The 23,674-nt window shown below is 42.8% G+C and overlaps 1 protein-coding gene across 6 annotated transcripts in view; it reads right to left on the bottom strand.

Moving 5' to 3' along the window:
* The window catches only part of EYA2 (EYA transcriptional coactivator and phosphatase 2), a 200,859-nt gene that overhangs the window by 39,497 nt on the left and 137,688 nt on the right, over positions 1–23,674 (bottom strand). For all 6 annotated transcript variants that reach the window (XM_061631390.1, XM_061631395.1, XM_061631393.1 and 3 more), the window contains 2 exons: positions 23,409–23,533; positions 21,418–21,501 (listed from right to left, as the gene is read on the bottom strand). In XM_061631390.1, coding sequence (XP_061487374.1) covers positions 21,418–21,501; positions 23,409–23,533 — 209 coding nt within the window. The remainder of the gene's footprint in view (positions 1–21,417; positions 21,502–23,408; positions 23,534–23,674) is intronic.

The following is a 23,674-nucleotide window of genomic DNA, read 5'->3' on the forward strand; positions in this document are numbered from 1 at the left end:
CATTTCAAATGCGTTGATTTTTCTCTTATCAGCTTTTTTCACTGTCCAACTTTCACATCCATACATAGAGATCAGGAATACCATGGTCTGAATGATCCTGACTTTAATGTTCAGTGATACATCTTTACATTTGAGGACCTTTCCTAGTTCTCTCACATCTGCCCTCCCCAGTCCTAGCCTTCTTCTGATTTCTTGACTATTGTCTCCATTGTCAACTGTAAAGTTGCATAAATCTTCTGTTGTCATTACTTTAGTCTTTTTGATATTCAGCTGTAGTCCTGCTTTTGTGCTTTCCTCTTTAACTTTCATCAGCATTCGTTTCAAATCATTACTGGTTTCTGCTAGTAGTATGGTATCGTCTGCATATCTTAAATTATTGATATTTCTCCCTCCAGTTTTCACACCTCCTGCTTCTTGGTCCAATCCTGCTTTCCGTATGATATGTTCTGCGTATAGATTAAATAAATAGGGTGATAACATACACCCCTGTCTCACATCCTTTCCAATGGGGAACCAATTGGTTTCTCCATATTCTGTCCTTACAGTAGCCTCTTGTGCAGAGTATAGGTTGTGCATCAGGACAATCAGATCCTGTGGCACCCCCATTTCTTTTAAAGCATTCCATAGTTTTTCATGATCTACACAGTCAAAGGCTTTGCTGTAATCTATAAAGCACAGGGTGATTTTCTTCTGAAATTCCTTCCTCCATTCCATTATCCAACGTATGTTTGCGATATGATCTCTGGTACCTCTTCCCTTTCTAAATCCAGCTTGGACGTCTGGCATTTCTTGCTCCATATATGGCAAGAGCTTTTGTTGTAAAATCTTGAGCATTACTTTACTTGCATGGGATATTAAGGAAATAGTTTGATAATTACTGCATTCCCTGGGATCCCCTTTCTTTGGAATTGGGATGTATATGGAACGCTTCCAGTCTGTGGGCCATTGTTTAGTTTTCCATATTTCTTGACAGATTTTAGTCAAAATTTGGACTGATTCTGTCTCAGTAGCTTGTAACAACTCTATTGGTATGCCATCTGTTCCTGGTGATTTGTTTCTTCCAAGTATTTTAAGAGCAGCTTTCACCTCGCATTCTAAAATTTCTGGTTCTTCATCATATGGTTCCTCTGTGAATACATCTGTCATCCTGGCATCTCTTTTATAGAGTTCTTCAGTGTATTGCTTCCATCTTCCTTTTATTTCATCTCGGTCAGTCAGTGTGTTCCCCTGTTGATTATTCAACATCCCTACTCTTGGTTTAAATTTCCCTTTCATTTCTCTAATCTTTTGGAACAGGGCTCTTGTTCTACCCTTTTTGTTGTCCTCTTTTATTTCTATACAGTAACTATTGTAATAGTTCTCTTTGTCCCTACGTACTAGTTGCTGTATTGTTGCATTTAGTGTTCTGACTGTGTTTCTATCTCCTTTTGCTTTTGCTTTCCTTCTCTCTTTAACCATTTGAAGAGTTTATTCAGTCACCCATTGGGGTCTTTCTCTCTTTTTAACTACAGGTATTGTCTTTTTGCATTCTTCTCTGATAACGTCTCTGACTTCATTCCATAGTTCTTCTGGTTCTCTGTCAACTAAGTTTAAAGCCTCAAACCTGTTCCTTATTTGATCTTTATATGCTTCTGGGATGTTATTTAAATTGTATTTTGGCATTATGATTGCTTTGTTGGTCTTCTTTAGCTTTACTCTGATTTTTGATACGACCAGTTCATGATCTGTACCACAGTCTGCTCCTGGTCTTGTTTTTGCAGAAAGTATGGAACTTCTCCACCTTCTGCTACCAATTATATAATCAATTTGATTCCTATATTGACCATTTGGTGATGTCCACGTGTATAGTCATCTTTTCGGTTGTTCAAAAAATGTGTTCACAAGAAACAAATTAATGGCTTCACAGAATTCAATAAGTCTTTCTCCTGCTTCGTTTCTGTCTCCTAGGCCCCATTTCCCCACACACTTACACACAAATGCAGTGTGTATGCATTTGTCAGGGCACATGTTTCATGCTCCTTACAATGTGTGCTTATTTAAAGGGGGATAGTTTGGGTATGAAGCTTCAGGAATGGAGAAAAGAGGTGCCAACTGCTAAAGTCCACTGTCTCTTGCACAAAAATACTGCAAGGGCTCATCCTCTAATGCTGTGGCTTTTAGTTTATTTTTAAAAAAATGAATGTTTGCTTATACTTGTTTTAAAGCGTGCACTAAGGCACACAATGCATTTTTTTAACCACCTACAGCTACTCCTGATCCACTTGGCTGGCCCTTTGCATTCAGTTACCTCCTCCTCTGAAGCTGTTGCTGAAATTGTAAAGGAAGTTGGAGACTGACTTATCTTTGGCAATCTCTCAAGCACAAGTCACTCTTTCTTACCTCAGTTTCTGGTTCCAAATCACTCACAGTTCCAGACTTATGTCTTAACAGGTAAACTGTTAAGACTTGCATGCCATTAGTCAATGGGCAGAGATTGAGTGCCCTTCCATTTTACTTATGTGCCAATTCATCTGACATTCCAAATGTTTGCGTAATGTATTTCCACATCTCAGTTTTGCTTTTTCAAAAACAAGGAGTGCACCACACAAAATCTCCCCCCACTAACTCCTCTTTTATTGAAACGATCAGACTTCCTAAGTTCCTGCCAAGTACTTGCTTATGCAGTGAACAAATAATGACTTTTCCACCAGAAAGAAAGCATTAATTAAGCTTATTTGTCAAACTTCTATTCTAAAGGGAGGAGGGGGGTTATCTTTTGGAGGTGTCAGCCAGAGGTGAAAGGCAGATTAGTACACAATTGAGGGCCTTCCAAGTTAAATCTCATTTTTGCGGTTAGCTGTTAGTAATAAAGTTGTCAGTAAAGAAAGAGTTTAATGGTTTTAATTTGGTTTAATTACTTGGAAATGCTTGGAAATGGGACGAGTTTGTTTGCTTGTGTTAACTAGAAAAAAAGAAGTAAAGGTTGTAAGAGAGAGAGACAGAAGGTTGTGTCACATGCCTGAAAGAGGGCAAGTTATAATCTATTCTTTAGTTGCTGAATTTCATGCCTTGATGAGAATGTATACAAAAAAAAATCAACATAGCTTAGTACTTAAGCAAGCAATAGAGAGGAGATTTCCCCCACATTTTTCAGAACTCCAGAAAAACCTTCCCCCATCACCAAAGGCTTCATTGTTCTCTATTTATTTATTTTTAAAAATATCATTTTAGGGAATAATTTATGCCAATATAAAACTATAAACTTGGTCTCCTTACACAGCTATTCTTATAAGCATTCACCAATGTTTTTCTATAACTCATTAGTGGCTTCCAGAGCCTCACACAGTGAGATCTGGGTTAAGATAAAATGATGTCCTTTACTGGATTATTGCTGTTGTAGTAATTGTTAATGCACAGATAAGTTGATCGGCACTGATTCCTGCATGCATCGGAATGAAAAAGACTGCTAAAGTTCTCTGAATTCCATCTTTAGAAGTATAAGAACATAAGAACATAAGAAGAGCCTGCTGGATCAGGCCAGTGGCCCATCTAGTCCAGCATCCTGTTCTCACAGTGGCCAACCAGGTGCCTGGGGGAAGCCCGCAAGCAGGAACCGAGTGCAAGAACACTCTCCCCTCCTGAGGCTTCCGGCAACTGGTTTTCAGAAGCATGCTGCCTCTGACTAGGGTGGCAGAGCACAGCCATCATGGCTAGTAGCCATTGATAGCCCTGTCCTCCATGAATTTGTCTAATCTTCTTTTAAAGCCATCCAAGCTGGTGGCCATTACTGCATCTTGTGGGAGCAAATTCCATAGTTTAACTATGCGCTGAGTAAAGAAGTACTTCCTTTTGTCTGTCCTGAATCTTCCAACATTCAGCTTCTTTGAATGTCCACGAGTTCTAGTATTATGAGAGAGGGAGAAGAACTTTTCTCTATCCACTTTCTCAATGCCATGCATAATTTTATACACTTCTATCATGTCTCCTCTGACCCGCCTTTTCTCTAAACTAAAAAGCCCCAAATGCTGCAACCTTTCCTCGTAAAGGAGTCGCTCCATCCCCTTGATCATTCTGGTTGGCCTCTTCTGAACCTTTTCCAACTCTATAATATCCTTTTTGAGATGAGGCGACCAGAACTGTACACAGTATTCCAAATGCGGCCGCACCATAGATTTATACAACGGCATTATATCGGCTGTTTTATTTTCAATACCTTTCCTAATTATTGCTAGCATGAAATTTGCCTTTTTCACAGCTGCCGCACACTGGGTCGACATTTTCATGGTGCTGTCCACTACAACCCCGAGGTCTCTCTCCTGGTCGGTCACAGCCAGTTCAGACCCCATGAGCGTATATGTGAAATTCAGATTTTTTGCTGCAATATGCATAATTTTACACTTGTTTATATTGAATTGCATTTGCCATTTTTCCGCCCATTCACTCAGTTTGGAGAGGTCTTTTTGGAGCTCTTCGCAATCCCTTTTTGTTTTAACAACCCTGAACAATTTAGTGTCGTCAGCAAACTTGGCCACTTCACTGCTCACTCCTAATTCTAGGTCATTAATGAACAAGTTGAAAAGTACAGGTCCCAATACCGATCCTTGAGGGACTCCACTTTCTACAGCCCTCCATTGGGAGAACTGTCCGTTGATTCCTACTCTCTGCTTTCTGCTTCTTAACCAATTCCTTATCCACAAGAGGACCTCTCCTCTTATTCCATGACTGCTAAGCTTCCTCAGAAGCCTTTGGTGAGGTACCTTGTCAAACGCTTTTTGAAAGTCTAAGTACACTATGTCCACTGGATCACCTCTATCTATATGCTTGTTGACACTCTCAAAGAATTCTAATAGGTTACTGAGACAGGACTTTCCCTTGCAGAAGCCATGCTGGCTCTGCTTCAGCAAGGCTTGTTCTTCTATGTGCTTAGTTAATCTAGCTTTAATAATACTTTCTACCAGTTTTCCAGGGACAGAAGTTAAGCTAACTGGCCTGTAATTTCCGGGATCCCCTCTGGATCCCTTTTTGAAGATTGGCGTTACATTTGCCACTTTCCAGTCCTCAGGCACGGAGGAGGACCCGAGGGACAAGTTACATATTTTAGTTAGCAGATCAGCAATTTCACCTTTGAGTTCTTTGAGAACTCTCGGGTGGATGCCATCCGGGCCCGGTGATTTGTCAGTTTTTATATTGTCCATTAAGCTTAGAACTTCCTCTCTCGTTATCACTATTTGTCTCAGTTCCTCAGAATCCCTTCCTGCAAATGTTAGTTCAGGTTCAGGGATCTGCCCTATATCTTCCACTGTGAAGACAGATGCAAAGAATTCATTTAGCTTCTCTGCAATCTCCTTATCGTTCTTTAGTACACCTTTGACTCCCTTATCATCCAAGGGTCCAATTGTCTCCCTAGATGGTCTCCTGCTTTGAATGTATTTATAGAATTTTTTGTTGTTGGTTTTTATGTTCTTAGCAATGTGCTCCTCAAATTCTTTTTTAGCATCCCTTATTGTCTTCTTGCATTTCTTTTGCCAGAGTTTGTGTTCTTTTTTATTTTCTTCATTCCGACAAGACTTCCATTTTCTGAAGGAAGACTTTTTGCCTCTAAGAGCTTCCTTGACTTTGCTTGTTAACCATGCTGGCATCTTCTTGGCCCTGGCGGTACCTTTTCTGATCTGCGGTATGCACTCCAGTTGAGCTTCTAATATAGTGTTTTTAAACAACTTCCAAGCATTTTTGAGTGATGTGACCCTCTGGACTTTGTTTTTCAGCTTTCTTTTTACCAATCCCCTCATTTTTGTGAAGTTTCCTCTTTTGAAGTCAAATGTGACCGTGTTGGATTTTCTTGGCAATTGGCCAGTTACATGTATGTTTAATTTAATAGCACTGTGGTCACTGCTCCCAATCGGTTCAACAACACTTACATCTCGCACCAGGTCCCGGTCCCCACTGAGGATTAAGTCCAGGGTTGCCGTCCCTCTGGTCGGTTCCATGACCAACTGATCTAGGGAATAGTCATTTAGAATATCTAGAAACTTTGCTTCTTTGTCATGACTGGAACACATATGCAGCCAGTCTATGTCCGGGTAGTTGAAGTCACCCATTACTACCACATTTCCTAGTTTGGATGCTTCCTCAATTTCATATCTCATCTCCAGGTCTCCCTGAGCATTTTGATCAGGGGGACGATAGATCGTTCCCAGTATTAAGTCCCTCCTGGGGCACGGTATCACCACCCACAACGATTCTGTGGAGGAGTCTGCCTCTTTTGGGGTTTCGAGCTTGCTGGATTCAATGCCTTCTTTCACGTATAGAGCGACTCCGCCACCAATACATCCTTCCCTGTCCTTCCGATATAGTTTATATCCAGGGATAACCGTATCCCACTGGTTTTCTCCATTCCACCAGGTCTCGGTTATGTACATCACATACATGCAAAGGATTCCTTTCAGTGACAGATTAAAATATTTTGCTCAGGCATTTGCTCAGATTATGGTATTTTTTAGCTGGCTGAATTGGTTTAATTTTATTGTATTGCTGGTTTGTGTTATAATGTTTTTGTAATGTTACATTTCTTTGTTTGCTGCCCTAAAATCCATTTTTAATGAAGGAGGGCTTATAAATAGATGTGTAAAAAGAGCAAGATTACTTTGCAAGAACTTTTAGGAACATTATGAAAGCTTTGGTGCAACAGAATGCCCTAACCAGCAAAGGAGTTACTAACAGGGAGGGCCAAAATCTTTTTCCTGCTTCAGGTGAAAAGACTAGTTTCTATCTGCTTCTCTCTCTCCCACCAGCCACAGAGTGGTTGAACAAAGTCCTCTACACAAGAGAACCTCATGTTTCATATGGTGTGTCCAAGAAGAGAAGGTTCTGCCACTTTCTCCCTTCTCTGAGTGCTGTATAAAGACACTAGATCTCCAACTTGTACTGGTTTCCTGGTCTTCATGCTTTGCACAAGATTACAGAGAAAGAAGAAAGCAGTACAGGCTTCTGTCCTCTTGAGCATCACCTGTGTGCTGCTGGAAGGATCACCTATGTGCTGCATGGGGTCCTTTTGTTCAGCACCCTCTCTGGACAGAGCAGGTGGCAGCAATGGCAGAAGACAGAAAGGATAAAGTTTGCTTGCTACAGGCTTTATCACAGAGGGTAACAAAATGAAAAAAACCCAAACCCAACGAGTCTGGTGGCACTAAGAAATTTACTACAGCATAAGAACGCACAATGAAGGTGATAGGATGGCCATTCATAAGTCACCAAAAGGAGGACACAGATTCGGATAATATTTGCACATGCTAATTTGCATAGGCTGGGCCTGGCAACCAAGAGGTCTTCTGTATCTTTAAAAGTTGTGCAGGGGGAAGGGAGAATTCCACCTTGTGGTTTTTCCCATTACAGTGTTGCAAGAACACCTGCACTTGGCTGACTTTCTCTTCTCCTAAAGATACAGGATCAATCTCAGGCCCTGAACCTGGCAACCCTAGACTGGACAACAGGCAAGAAAGAGGAGACGTGTAAGTCAGAAACTTGATGGGGAGATATGCAACTGAGCTGAGTATTTAGATTTCAATTAGCCCTTTAATAAAGGATAGTGCAGATGTAACAGCTTTTCTAATAGCAGTGGTTTGCATTCCCTACAGTCATGTCAAGCCATGAGAGCCACAACACACTCCAACATCCCCTTTTTTTTCTCTTAAAAAAAATCCAAGCTGATGAATACACATTAGCTGCCTTGCTCTTCTGTACTAACAAACGATATAGTGGCATGTTTAAAACAGCCTTAAAATTGCCTAAAATGACTGAATCCTTTTATTATTTAACCTAAAAGGGCACTGAACACAAGATTCAGCCTCCAGTAGGTTAAACAAATTTTTTCCTACTTCCTCAGAAAATGCTTCCCAAATTGCGTTCATCTTGAGTTAATCCACCATCTACTGAGCTAATTACAGCGTATTTGTTTTGAAAATCTATTTTATAGAATTCCAAAGAGCTGTGTTTTCCTTAGGAAGGACTTATTCTGCTTTTCTTCCACTTTCCCCTCTTACTTCTTCCTCTTGCTTTCTAAGTAGGGGTGCCTGCTAAAAGGTCATGGCGGGTTTCTAATATCCCAAGGTGATCAGCCCATATGAGTAACAAAATGTAAATAAACACAGCTGAACCAGGAAGAAGATGGAAGGTTTTCTCATTATAGACATAAAATAAACAGATGTCTTTAATCACTTTGGCTTATGTTTGTCAAAGGAACAGAGAACTCTTAGATGTCTGAACAGCAGCAGTGGTGGTACACACATATTAGGCCAATTCTCAAACAAAGCAAAGAATACATGCCATTCTCAATTAGCTAATAGAGCTCCAGGGGAAAGTGTTTATATTTGATCTGAACCTTAGCAATATAGATCTTTGCAAACCGATATAAACCTTGACAAAATGAGTAGATTTGAACCTCTACAATTAATACTGCAGGTGTCAGACAATATAACATGTTTTTACTCTTTCAGAGTGCAAAGAATGATAGGAAGGACAGTTGGGCTAGCCAGCAGAACCATGAACCAGTATCACAGCCAATTACATTTCTATGGCATTTCACAGAAGATAATAATTTTAAGGGAAATTAGCAAAATATATACTAAAGCTCCATTCTGGCAGCGGAATTTTTTTTAAAAAAAGATTTAACATACAATCTAATGACAAACTGCCTTGCTGTTCTAACTGGAGGATATCAAAGGATGACCTGAAGTTGGGAGGGCATTTTAGAGACTGATTGCTCATGATAGCACTGTTCAGACATTCTTCTCACACAATAAGGGCAGGGATGCACTTTCCCTCCATCATGTCCCTGTTGCTTTGTTGCCCTCCATGAGCTGGACAATCAGGGTTCTAAATCATATGCAGACCCTCCATGGGCACAACAGGCTCCCCTCTGCAGACCTTTGCCCCCCCCATATGTGGAGGGTGGTGGAGCCAGTGATGGGGACATGAAGAAGGGGGCTGAGCTAGCAAGCAAGAGAAGAAGAATGCCTCAATAGAGCTAATGTAAATTCTATTCACACCTAGTAACGGTTGGCACCCGTACATCCTGCCCTTTGCTTATGTTCATTGGATGTAAGGTGTATGTGATAAAGTCTGATAAGCTGTGATTTTTATCCCAATGATTTTGCTGGCTGTCAGGCCAACATGCACTGGACTAATCTTGCATATGCACCATTTACATACTATATATAATATATGTAGGTGAATCAAGTCCATTAAGCAAACAGACAATTCCATTGAACCATCACATGTTGAATACACAAGGCTACAAATTTGATATGGACTCCACCTTCCCCCTTCTGCTCTTTCATGTGGCTTCACTCTTCAATTTATTGGTTTTCTCTAGCCACAGTTTGGTATAACATCAGAATTGGCAAAAATGCCAAGTTAGTGCTATCTCCAAACTATGGATTGCAAATCAATTTCAAACTTGGGTTTCAAATCATGGTTTGGAGGCAAGATGCTAATGATAGCAGACCAGTTATACCATGCAAGTGAGAGGGAGCCTGTAACCCCACCCCCCTGCCAGCAACTTCCTGAGCCACCAAATTAGGCTAGAATGCAAGGACATTTTTACTCTGAAAAGTTTGAAATTTGAAATGCTAGGAGCTCATCATCATGACAGTCTCCCATTATGATCCATTACACACACACACACACACACACACACACACACACACACACACACACAGAGTACATAGAATAAAGGTAAAGGCGTCCCCGCACTTGTAGTAAGAGTCGTTTCTGACTTTTAGGGTGACGTCTTGCGACGTTTGCTAGGCAGACCGTATATATGGGGTGGGATTGCCAGTTCCTTCCCCGGCCTTTCTTTACCCCCCAGCATATGCCAGGTACTCATTTTACCGACCACGGATGGATGGAAGGCTGAGTGGACCTCGACCCCTTTTACCGGAGATTCGACTTCCTCCTTCCATTGGAATCGAACTCCGGCCATGAGCAGAGCTTCGGCTACGTTACCGCCACTTACCACTCTGCGCTTTATTAGGATCGGTCAATAGTGATAAAATAGTAAGCTGGCCTCCTTCTCTGACTTCCTCTATGCTAATATTTCACAAACAAGAGTAAAACTTGAAAGCCTTGTTATAACCTCATTAACTTGCCAGAGCAAGGAACATTCATCAGTTACCATGGCACTATGGAAGTTGATGTCATCACACCTGATCTGAAAAAAGTCCTGTGCCTGCACTTCCCCATGTTCCCCCTCCTCTATATCACTTGTGTTTTGTTCCAAGACAACAACAGAATCTTGACTTATTAAATTGACTTGGCAATATGGGGTTTTTGATGTCCTCCCCTGACATGTTGAAAGCACATGTGAGAGGGTCACAGGACTGCTGGTAGCCAGACAGACCACTATAACGCATCAGAAGAGGTGCTACATTTATACTGATGTAGAACTTCTTCATGTCAGGGTGAATCCTGATTGGACCAGGATCCCACCTTTGACATGGAGGAGCCTTCAGATACGCAGCAAACATACAGGGATTTCATATGAAAGAAAAAAAGATGGGCTGTCCCCATTGTAAGATCCCACGTTTTGCCCAAACACACACCTGGAAACTCAAGAATCACCACTGGATATATTTCTATGGTGGTGGCAGCAGTGGTATTGCTGCTGTTGCAACCTATCTTGGATGATGCTGCATCCCAGTAGTAGCTCCTGACCCATTAGTTGAAGACCAACGATATAGTATATACACACATCTTGGTAGGCTGGATGGATAACTGATGACAAATCCCTATACTATCTGGATTATTTATTTATTTTATTTATTTTTTAATTTTTTATTAATTATTTAATTTATATCCCACCCTTCCTCCCAGCAGGAGCCCAGGGCGGCAAACAAAAGCAGTAAAAACACTTTAAAACATCATAAAAACAGACCTTAACATACATTAAAACAAAACAACTTTAAAAACATTCTTTAAATAAGCTTTAAAAACATCTTAAATAAAAAGGTTTAAAAAAATATTGTTTAGGGGAAAAAAAGATTTAAAAAAAAATATTAAAAGCAATTCCAACACAGACGCAGACTGGGATACGTCTTATCTTAAAAGGCTTGTTGAAAGAGGAAAGTCTTCAATAGGCACCGAAAAGATAACAGAGATGGCGCTTGCCTAATATTCAAAGGGAGGGAATTCCACAGGCTAGGTGCCACCACACTAAAGGTCCATTTCCTATGTTGTGCAGAACGGACCTCCTGATAAGATGGTATCTGCAGGAGGCCCTCACATGCAGAGCGCAGTGATCGACTGGATATATAAAGGGTAAGACAGTCTTTCAGGTATCCTGGTCCCCAGCTGTATAGGGCTTTGTACACCAAAACTAGAATCTTGAACTTGGTCTGGTAGCAAATTGGCAGCCAGTGCAGTTCTTTCAGCAGCGGGGTGACATGTTGGCGATACCCTGCCCCAGTGAGCAGTCTCGCTGCCACATTTTGCACCAGCTGCAACATCTGGACCAACCTCAAGGGCAGCCCCACATAGAGAGCATTACAATAATCCAGCCTGGAGGTTACCAGTGCATGGACAAGAGTGGTCAGGCTATCCCGGTCCAGAAACAGCCACAGCTGTCTTATAAGCCGAAGCAGGTAAAAGGCACTCCTAGCCACGGAAGTCACCTGGGCCTCTAGTGACAAAGATGGATCCAGGAGCACCCCCAGACTACAGACCTGCTCTTTCAGAGGGAGTACAACCCCATCCAAAGCAGGCAACTGACCAATTATCCGAACTCGGGAACCACCAACCCACAGTGCCTCTGTCTTGCTAGGATTCAGACTCAGTTTATTGGCCCTCATCCAGCCCACCACCAAGTCCAGGCACCAGTCCAGGGCTTGCACGGCCTCTCCCGATTCAAATGTTATGGAGAAATAGAGCTGGGTATCGTCAGCATACTGCTGGCACCTTGCCCCAAAGCTCCTGATGACCGCTTCCAAGGGCTTCACAGAGATGTTAAACAGCATGGGGACAAGATGGTACCCTGAGGCACCCCACAGCACAGCTGCCAGGGCACTGAAAGACAGTCACCCAATGCTATTCTCTGAAAGCGACCCTGGAGATAGGATCGGAACCATTGTAAAACAGTTCCTCCAATACCCAGCTCACCAAGTCATCCCAGAAGGATACCATGGCCAATGGTACCAAAAGCCGCTGAGAGATCAAGTAAGAATAACAGGGTTGCACTCCCCCTGTCCTTCTCCTGATAAAGGTGATCCATCAGGGTGACCAAGGCCGATTCAGTCCCATAACCAAGCCTGAGTCCAGACTGGGATGGCTCAAGATAATCGGTTTCATCCAAGAGTACTTGCAACTGCTGCACCACAACCCTCTCAATCACCTTCCCTAAAAAGGGGGTATTTGCAACCGGTTGGTAGTTGTCACAAACCAATGGGTCCAGGGTGGGCTTTTTCAGGAGTGGTTGGATCATTGCCTCTTTCAAGGTGGTTGGAACCACTCCCTCCCTCAATGATGCATTGACCACACTCTGGATCCACTGGGTCAAAACACCTCGGCAAGCTTTAATGAGCCAAAAAGGGCAAGGGTCAAGAGGACACATTGCTGGCCGCATCATCACAAGCACCTTGTCTACATCATCAGGCCACATCAGCTGAAACCGTTCCCAAGAAGTTGCAGCAGATGTTGCACTGGACACCTCATTGGGAACTACAGTAGATGTGGAGGGGGCATCAAAACTGCTATGGAGGCGAGCAACTTTACCCTCAAAGTGCCTTGCAAACAATTCACAGTGGGCCTCTGAAGGGTCTAAAACTCCATTTCCTGGAGTTGATCTCAACAGACTCCTGACAATATGGAAAAGCTCAACTGGACGGCTACTTGAGGATGCAATGGAGACAGAGAAGTGGGCCTTCTTTGCCGCCCTCACAGCCACACAGTAGGATGGTTATGATGTTTTACTCATGCCCAATCAGCCTCACAGCATGTCTTTCGCCACTTGTGCTCTAGCTGTCGTCCAGCCTGTTTCATTGCCCTTAGTTCACTGTGTACCAAGGTGCAAACTGGGCTCCACAATGCTGGAGAGGGCGCTTGGGGGCAACCGTATCAAGAGCCCGATGCACCTGGCTGTTCCACAGCGTGACAAGGGCTTCAACAGGGTCACCTGCTCTATCTACTGGGAACTCCCCCAGGGCATTCAGGAATCCTGTGGATTCCATTAGGCTCTGGGGGCGGACCATCTTAATCTGTCCACCACCCCTGCAGGGAAGGATCGGAGCCATAAGTCTAAACTTCACCAGGAAGTGGTCTGACCGTGACAATGGGGTGACATCCACCCCATCTCCAGACCACCCCATCCTCCATCTGGAGCAAAAACCAAGTCAAGGGTGTGCCATGCCCTATGCATCAGGCCATGAAGTCCCAAGCCGGAACACTAGAGGCAGCCTCAGCATGGACATTGAAATCACCCAGCACTATCGTTCTGGGCTCCTCCAACACCACAGCCGAGATGGCCTCCACCAGCTCAGTCAGAGAAGCTACTGGGCAACAAGGTGGACAGTACACCAGCAGCAACCCTAGTTTACTGTCTCCTCAGCCTGACACCAGGTGCAGGCCCTCACAGCCAGCTCCAAGACAGAGTGGTTTTCTGGTGACAGAGATGGAAGTTCTGTAGACCACAGCAACTCCCCCCCCCCCATCCCTGCAGCCTGTGCTGGTGTTGCACCAAGTATCCAGGTGGGCAAAGCTGGGTTAGGTCAACTCCTCCCAGCTCACCCACCCAGGTCTCAGTAATGCACACCAAATCAGCACCCTCATCCACAATCAAATAATGGATGAGAGTGGTCTTACTGTGTACTGATCTGGCGTTAAACAACAACACACACAGGCCAGTGGGCACAGCAGATGAGCAACGAGGAACCCATCCATGAGAGGAGTGGCAGCAAGGAACAAGGCGCAGATAGCCTTGCGCTCGTTTTCTATAGTAAAGGAGTCCAGGGCGGCAAACAAAAACACTAAAAGCACTTTAAAACATCTTAAAAACAAAGGACTTTAAAGCTATTAAAACAAAACATCTTGAAAACATCTTATTTTCATTTTTGTGTTGGCCCAATTAACAAAAAAGAGCAAGGGACAAAGCCACCTCCCCACCTTTTTTTAAAGCTGTACATCTTAGGTGAATAGACAGCTTTTGTGCTGAGCTCTGACCCTGCATCTACCACAAACCACTGGGGTTTGCTCTGGGGTTCACATCTAGTTCCACCATGGGTTGTACCCCCTCAGACCCTGCCCAGGGTCCACAGTATTGGTGGAATCACTGAACACAGCCTTCCCCAACCTGGTGTCTCCAATTATTTTGGACTACAAGTCCCATCAGCTCCAACCAACATGGCAAATGGTCAGGGATGATGGGACTTGTAGTCCAAAATATCTAGAGTCCATCAAGTTGGGGAAGATTAACTTAAACCATAGTTTGTGGGTGAATACAACTTGTTATTTTCATTCTCCTAGTTATTCTCCTAGTGTTTTGTTTTGCATTCTCAACCCAACTTTGGCATTTGTTGTGGGACTGTGGATCACCACACCATGTAAAATATCTGAAATGTGAGTTGTGCTACAAAGTCCAGAATGGTCGTACAAACTAATGTGAATAAAGAGCTTTGGATCAGAATGTGCATGAAAGCAATTAAACTGGCATCCACAGACTTCAGTGGGTATTATAAGTTATGTTTTAAAGTTGGGAGGGTATTCATCTCTCTCAAATAGAAGCGGAAGTTTGGCCCCATTGTGTCTCCTCTTTTGCTGCCATTCCTTTGCCTTCTTAGCACTAAAGGGTATTAGCATGATGTACTCTCAGGTTTTTAGCCCACCTCTTGTTACCTGAAAGCCGTAACAAGAAGAAAAGAAAAAAGCTGGAACAATAATGTCAAGGTACATCTGGTGCTCACAGGGCCTCTGCTAACCTCAGTTGTCCAGAGATTTGGTTCTAATCTATACAGGTTTTGTGACTGCGGAATTAATACCTGTCATGTGTAATTAATGATGGATTATGTTGCAAGATTTGCATGGGAAACATACTGCCTACAAAGAGGATCAGAGCTAGCACAACTAGGATTACTGCAGCTTGGCCGCAATTGGTCAAGGCATGGTGAGCTCATGCAATCATTTGTACAGGAAAAACCCATCAAATAATGGTCTTTGAACAACATTCTTTCATGGAAGATTTTTCTTCCAACTATACCCAAAGATGATGATTTAAAAGTTCCCAGTGCAGTGTACAAGAACTGCAATAAAATGCAACATTAAAAAATCAATACTGAAACCATAAGATTATCAAAGCTCACAAATCTTCCACAAAATTCCAGCAGCACATGATTCACAGCGATCACAGCTGACCAACTATCTCATTAATCTCCAAATGCCGAATATAAGAAGTATGTTTTAATAGATGTCACAAAGGTGGCAGCAAAAGGGACAAATGTACCTCCAACTGAAGGGACTTCCACAACCAGGATGCCATAACAGAGAAGGCCCTGCTATGAGTCACCACGGAACAAGCCATGGCTGTTGATGAAACTATCAGCAGGATCTTCAGGCACAGGTTGGCAAATAATGAGGGAGGCACCACTTCAATATTTAACCATTGCCTATGAAACCTTTAAGTGCTGTCCAATACATGTCTACTCAGAAGTAAGTTTCACTGAGTTTAGTGTGGCGTACTCTCAGAAGCGAGCAAAGGATTGCAGCAGCCTTTGTTTCTTATTGTATTGATTCCCTTATGTTTCTAAAGTCATTCCCACAACACCATTTTTGATACCATAAGACAAAAAACAAGGGTTCTTGCTAATACATCCTTGTGCATGTGCAATCTGCTCAATTCAATTGTTCTATTGGTGGATTTTAAGGGACACAGAATTCTCTAAAATGTTTTAACTTCCATGTCAGCAACTGTAATAAGTAGACCAGTCTGCAAGGAACAAAAGGTGCCAGATTAGGAACAGTGGCATGATCAGGAGCCGTGGGGCTGATTCAATTATGCAAACGTTCCTTCCACACCAATAGTTTCATCTCGAATTACTAGCTTTTGTTCAATCATGTTTTATAGGAAATCTAGACAACACCACAACCAATCTATTGCATCCCAATGTTTTCAGTTTGTCCTTCTGTCTTTTTTTCAGACCTGATTTGTAAACATTTTCCCTGCTTACAATGCAATTGCAGTGCCAGCCTATCCAGGGTGATCTGGTAAAGCACTATAGCACGTTTTTGGCACTACTGTGCCTTTAATTAGAAGCTTCATCCTTGCAGCTTCTGCATCTTATAATTGGTTCCTATTTAGCAGAGATGCGGCATTACTGATGAATAGCCAGTCAGTTCCTGTTCCCCTTGGATGAAAGCTATGGCTTTACATACTGCTCTCTTTTTATTTTCTTTTTTTAAGTTGCAAAGAAATACTTTTTCCCAGAGAGAGAGAGAGAGGAAACTTGTAAAGGAAACTATCCCCAGCAAGGGACAGGAACTAAGTAAGGGACAACTCATCGGTAATACTGCTGCCATTCTGAACAGGAAACAATTACAGAGGCAAAAATCCCAGAGAGGAAGCTTCTAAAAAAGTTACAGGGACCCTTGCTGAACTGGATTTCCTTTTGAGCAAATATTACAGGACAATCTTGACCATAAGTGATGTGTGAAACCATCTTTTTGATTTTGCTTCCTGCTGATTGTGGAAAAGCAATGCCTCAGGAGCACTAAAAGGCACTAGTGTGAAGTTCTGAACAATTTTTTTGCAGTCACTTGTGCTTTCTTTTCACAAGGAGATGCCGAAGCTTTCCAAACACTTTAGTAGGTTTCTGCATGATAAACAATATTTTAGGACTTTTTCAATGGGCACACATTTAAGTGCGGACAATAAATCTATCCTGCTAATTAGACATTCGGCTTGTTCTAACCATCATAAAACAAGCCCAGCTGGTAGAATCATAAAATGATGTCAAATCATATTCCTGTGGCTGCAGCAGCAGTGCTCAAGGCTGTTCAAACAACTGCCAAGTTGGTAATCTCATTCTAATAAATAGCAAATACAGTCCCTTCCACTCCGTATTAAAGTGCTTAAGCATGATCTGACTCAAAGAAATTTTGAACTTATTTGTCATTATCAGAAAGAAAGAAAGAAAGAAAGAAAGAAAGAAAGAAAGAAAGAAAGAAAGAAAGAAAGAAAGAAAGAAAGAAAGAAAGAAAGAAAGAAAGAAAAGAAAAAGAAAACTGTTGTACAAACAAAAAGACCTATTAGAGTTCAGTTATGGTTACTAAGTACTGCTCTTGCAAAGGAGCAAAATGTGAATTTGTGCAGCTTCTGCTACTTGCAGACAAATCCTCTGATTAAATGTCATATGGGATTATAGGTAAAAAAAATGAAGTCACTTTTTGGTATGAAGTTAGGGCTCAATTCTGTACATGAAGGAGGGCAGAGGAAATAGCTGAGGTTACGGGTCTCTACGTCTTCACAGTACTAGTTTCTTGGAGCCATGAAAATGTAATCACTTTGGAAACTGGGTTATATTTTTAATAGCTTTGACAGCTTTCATTAATAACTTCAGGTACCTCTATGGATATAGTATCCTCTGGGCTAAACTGGAACTCATGCCCCTGGATGAACCTTTGCCTCTAGGCTTTTACAGGGCCAGGGACTTTCAACTGTGCCCTAATGAATTGACTTGGGAATTACGATTCCAAAGGATGTTAGTTCGATGGTTACTTGTAACCAAATTATTAAGAAAATACAGTTTAATTTGGACCGGTGGGCACATTTACCCTTGAGTCTATGGGGCAAGGTGAATGTAATAAGAATGAATGTCCTACCTAGGCTAATCCATGTCCTGAGAGGCATTCCACTTTCTGTTCCCCATCACTACTTTGCACAAATTAACTCTTTATTCCGTCCTTTTGAGGGGGAGGGGAACACCTCTCCTCCACATATCTACCTCAAGAAGATGCAACTGACTGAGCAAGGGACCTAACCTAGAGGCCTACCACAACACTTATCTTTTGGTGACAGCTTTGTACTGGCAGAATCCTGTGCCTATGCATTCTGTGCCATGGGGCTTCTTTGGACTCTTCTTATGGGTCTCTGTTGTCTGCCTGGAGTGTACAGGGTTTGAAACATATTTGGGGGGGGGTTCACTTGCCACCATCAACTGCGGCAGTGCAGGAGGTCTGGAGTAGGCTATGAAGTGCTCATTTGATCCTTGCTCACATGAGGTATTTACTTTATGATGTAACTCCTGTGTTGAATTTGGGAGCAAGATGGTGTTGTGGAAGAGTTGGGTGCTCTCTATGTTGGTCTGCCAATAAACAAAGATGGGGACTTCTTGCCTTTTTCTCTCCTAAAATATTAGTTTAGGCTATCATCTTCAGTGGAGTGGCAGTATTTGCAGTTGCAGCACCTCCTGGTCTTTACCTATGACTCAGCATCACTTCTGAAAACTCTGGATTTGTTGAGGGACCTGATAGCTTCAGTACAATTTCTGAAACCCACCATTTGCTTTTATAAAACTCTGTTGAGTGCTGGGAAGTTTGACATGGATGGCCTTATGGAGGGCTGGACCACAGAAGTAGAGCACTCTACACATTTGAGAAAATGGCAATCAACATTGACTGCTGTAAGGTTCTGCTTCCTGGACTTTAGGCTATGTCTTATCCAGCAGAAACTTGTTTGTTTGGCTTACTGGACTCCCCATTGCCACTGTCAGAAGCATATTACATCTGCTAATGTTGTAGTGAGGCAAGGGCCGCACTGAAATATCTGGTCTTGCTGTGTAGTGGCCCTGTTTTGGGCAGAAGTCCTTACTCACATTAATCTCACCATGGGAACTTCTCTAAAAATTTTAGATCTTCCTGCTATATTTCATTGCATCTTGATGTCCTTGAATTTGAGGTAGGGATGCTATAGCTGGACCCTGCACACATTATTAGTGGCCAAGCGACTAGTCCTACAAGACTGGATCAAATGGCTCCGCAATCACTTGTTGGCCAGAGGACCTTTCTTCCCTTGCAGTTTATGAAAGAAATACTTTTACTTGAAGGTGCAAAGAACATAAATACTCTGAGATCTGGGACTGCTACTTGGAGCTGTTTGCATGATTGGTATGCCAAGTGGGCTCTGTTGGAGACTATTTATTGCTCAGGACCCCAATATCTTCTGGAACGCCTCTCCTGATATGAACCCACCCAGACCCTTAGATCTTCTTCTGAGGCCCTTCTACAAGTCTCCCCTCTGAGGGAGGCTCAGCAGGCACTGACAAGGGAAAGGGCCATTTCAGCTGGGGCTCCCCATCTGTGGAATATCCTTTCCAGTGAAGTTTGCCTGGCGCCTTCATTGACATCTTTTAGGTACCAGGTAAAGACTTATCTTTTTTCCCAGGCATTTGATAGGCTAAGATGATGTTGTTGTGTATCAGGGTGCTTCCAAAGCGTTCTGTGGCTGAACAGGGGTTATTGTTTTATTATTTATTTTTATTGTAAGGTATATTTACTTTTGTTTTTAACATTGTTGTATGTTGCTTGGAGACCTTCAGGTAACAAGTGACTAAATAATAATAATAATAATAATAAGTAGTAGTAGTAGTAGTAGTAGTAGTAGTAGTAGTATTCCCTCCCATCCCTTTCCCTATCTGACCTCTTCTCCCCCTGATTTATTTATTTGTTTTTATTCCCCCCCCTTTAGAAACCTATGTCTGATTTTCTTAATGGTATTATGACTTGACATGTTTTGCTGCTCTGTTCCCTCCCCTTTATGGTTCCTGCTTGTTACTTGCATTGTTACAGAAAAAATAGAAAAACCAATGAATTATGCATAAAAAATACAGACGCACCCTTTTAATGTTGGAAGAGTGAGATACTAGTTATGAGCAGGAGTGGACGACATGGTGGTGCAGTGCTGCAGAGCTGCCCTTCTGAAAGTGTTGTCACTGCCCTTTATGTGGCAGGATGGGGCAGGGTGGTGGCCACTGCAGGGTGCACAGAGACACCCATAAAACCCTTACCTGACTGCTACCTTGCTCCATCCTGGCAAGCGGCAACACCACTGTCAGGAGGGTAGGTCCGTGGCACTGTCCCACCATGCCTAACACTCCTGGTTATGAGATGTGGTTTTTGAAAAGCTCTTAGGAATCTTCTGGGGTTTGTGCATCAAGCATACATGTTGGCCTTTCCAGCACTATAAAAAGCATCTTTGGCATCTGGGAAATCTAATGGCAGAAGTACCTTGCACAAAATCTTGTATTAGTGCTGAGCTTCATGTTCAGGAGATCCACATAATAATTTATTTGTTAAAACAAGAATGTAAGAAGAGCTTGCTGGATCAGAATAAAGGCCTATCTAGTCCAGCATCCTGTTTCCCACTGTGGCCAACCAGATGCCAGAGGGAAGTCCAAAACAGGCAGCAGTCCTTTATCCAGCTGTTGCTCCCCAGCACCTAGTATTTTGGGTGCCTCCAGACTGTCAGGATTTTGCAGGAAGGATTCAAGCACATACCCAAACTTTATTTATTTAAACTATTTATATATCACTTAATTATTTTGATGTCTGTGGTGTACATAAAAACAAGCCTACATAAAACAAACAGCAAACTTTACATTTGCACAGCTAAAGTGGATTAAAGGGTTCTGTCACCTTAGCACAAAAAAATCCACTTTTAAAAAAGAATTGGACTTTTTGAGGTTTGGAAAGTGAGAGGGAAATGCATTGAAAAGTGTGGGATGAACAAATGATTAAAGTGAAGATGTACAGTTACTCCTTAAGCAAATAATGATAAATGCAGGATGACTGCTCATTTTCATATAAGCTCCCTGAAAACAATTCAGAACAAGTGCTCAATAAAGACCAGACATAATGTAACATCTGTGTAAGCTTTGTGCAATCAAATCAGGACAGATGCTCAATAAATACCGTCAGTCCATCAACACTTACATCTCATGAGGCCTATAAATTGTGTTGTCTCTCTCACACAAACATTATTTGAGAAAACTGGGTGGTAGGGAGTGGAATCTAGCTAAAATAATAGGTAATAATAGGTACCTCAACCAAGCAGGAGTTCTTCTATCATGTCTGCTGAATAAATTGCTTCTTTTCTTTTTTTGGGAGAGAAAAGTCTTGACAAGAGAAACAGCTCAGTGTCCTGTCTAGGAGAAGCTGAACAATACACTCTTTTGAAGAAATTGGTGTATTGGCCTTGTGGCAGGATGTTAATTAAATTTTCACATGTTTGAGGGAAATACCACTGGACTTAGTTACATTAAATATATTCTGAAGAAAAATGAGCAACATCTGTTAGAAAAGCTGGTGTATTAAGCTGCCCTGACAATTCTCAATGTATTCTGGAAGGACAAGCGGCAATGGTGGGGGATGGGGTGAGGTGGATTGAGAAGATGGATTCCACAGTACCTTCCCGTATCTGGATGCAAACGTTCCCGTGAGCAAGGAGTGAAAAATAATTATCGTCTCGTCCAAGTCCCACACAAAAACACGCTGTGATGAAAGACAGAAGGGTGGAAAAGAGATAAAAATCACACCAAATTAGTTGCAGGGATATACTCATTTGGGGTTATATAAAAACTCAGTCTTCCCCAACCTGGTGCCGCCCAGATCTTTTGCACTACTGACCCTTGTATCAATGACGTACCCCTACCTGCCATCTTTGCTCATCCAGTTCTACCACTTCAGCCACAGGAAGGGTGGCTGCTCCCTCAAATGACTCCATCCTTTCTCCTTTGCTCCCCTTTAAGCCTATCATAACACCTCCATACGATACCTTCTCTTATGTCGTGGTGGGGCCCCTGATCTGGCTGATGTACCAGATCCTTCAGCTGATGATTGTTGGGACTTCAAAGCACCACGTAGCAGCTTGCAAGGAGAGCAGTATGGTGCTTTGCATCACTGCTGATCTGCAGGCTTGATTGTCACTGTCTATCAGCTGGTGGGCAGTGACTTCAAGCCTACTTTTTGCAAGGATGAGCTGCATGATAGATTTCCCCACAGGGAAGTGAGCTACGCAACCAATCCAGCCACATCTCTACCTGCCCCACACCTGATGTTACATGTGGCGTCAGGTGTGGGTCAGGGGTGTGTGGTTTGGGGAAAATGGCCTTTTGGTCCTATGGGCCAAAGGTTCTCAACCATGCCTTATGTCCATCAAATCCTTTTCTGTTAAGCCTTTGGACCAAACCTCATAGCCCCATTACCCTACAGTAACTAAGCCGAAGTGCATGCAACTGAAAGGATCATGTTTTCTTCTCCTGTCCACCCTTGTCTCTGTTTTCCTCGCCTTCCTCTGTGTCTTGTGTGCCTGTCTCTAGAATGCAAGCCCCATGGGGGTAGCTGTCAAACCTGTTCTTTCTGAAGTACCATGTACATTAGAGGTGAAAAACCTTTTCAGACCGAGGGCCACATTACCTCATGGGAAAACATCCAGGGGATGCATGCAAGTGGCAGGCGGGGCAGAGGCAAAAGTGGGTGGAGCACTTTTGCACACAATAGGCCACATTTCAGTCATGCAAAAGTCAGAGGTGTCTACACCTATGCGCATCCCTCCCTACCCTTCCTTCAGAAGACATTATCACAAGTCAAAGACACATTCCAGCCAGGCAAAAGCATGCAAGGAGGATGCAGAGCAGGGCCACTGGGAGGTGTGACCTGAGGAGGAAGAGACCCAAAGGCAGGATAGAGAGGCCCATAGGCCTGAGGTTCTCCACCCCTGACACACAGGAATGATGCAATATAACTAGATAGGCAGATAAATAATAAAGCATTAACTTTTAAGTTGAAAAATGAGATCAGGTATAGATTAGATGTTCCCTTTCCCACCTAAAGTATAACAAATGAGATGCAATAACTAAGATCAAACAGTGCCACCCCAGATGCCCATCAACCTGCTTACTAGGAATAAGGTAGTATCCAATGAAGCTGTCTCCTTAGCACAAGGACTTCCACTTGCACAACGGGACTTTCTCTCCCTTTCCTCTCCCCATGCCTCCCCAAATCTGCTTCAAAGTGCTGGGGGAAAACCCAGAACAGACTGGGAGGGGGGCGCATGGTGATGGCTGTCCACTGCCTACAGCTGGGCCTCCGCCCAATGTAGGAGGGATCCCTCCTAGTGGGCACTCTGCCATGGGTCTCTTCAAATGTGCAGCTAGGCCTGGCTGCTGGCATTCATGAACCTCCTGACTCGGTCACGTCATATGAAAGAAATGGAACGGATTCTATTCCAGATGTAATATAAGTTACATCTGCATAATTTTTCTACCAGGTGCAAGTGATCTGGTGTTTATTTTATTTCACTGGGGAGATCCTAGAATTACACTGTCCTGGATTTAGTCAAACACAAATGAAATGGGGACGGGGTGAGGGGGAGCGAAGAAACCCTCTAGACCTCTCACCTCAATTTCAGTGTCAGCTGTTGGGGAGGGATCATTATTTCTTTTTGATCGACCTCGTAGCTTTCCATCAGTCCCTCTGTACTGCCTGTCTGTTTCTGTGTCTTTTACAGGTGTTGTATATTCACCTATAGGCAGAAAAAAGAATACTACTCACAGACAACATCCCATGCTATGGTTCTTGAGCCTGTTTAAAAACTACATAAGAGTGCTCCACTTCACATCGAAGCAAAACTGACTCCCTTGGCAGAAACTGCAATTACAAGATC

This window comes from Rhineura floridana, chromosome 6 (assembly GCF_030035675.1).
Source record: "Rhineura floridana isolate rRhiFlo1 chromosome 6, rRhiFlo1.hap2, whole genome shotgun sequence".
Classification (NCBI taxonomy): Eukaryota; Metazoa; Chordata; class Lepidosauria; order Squamata; family Rhineuridae; genus Rhineura; species Rhineura floridana.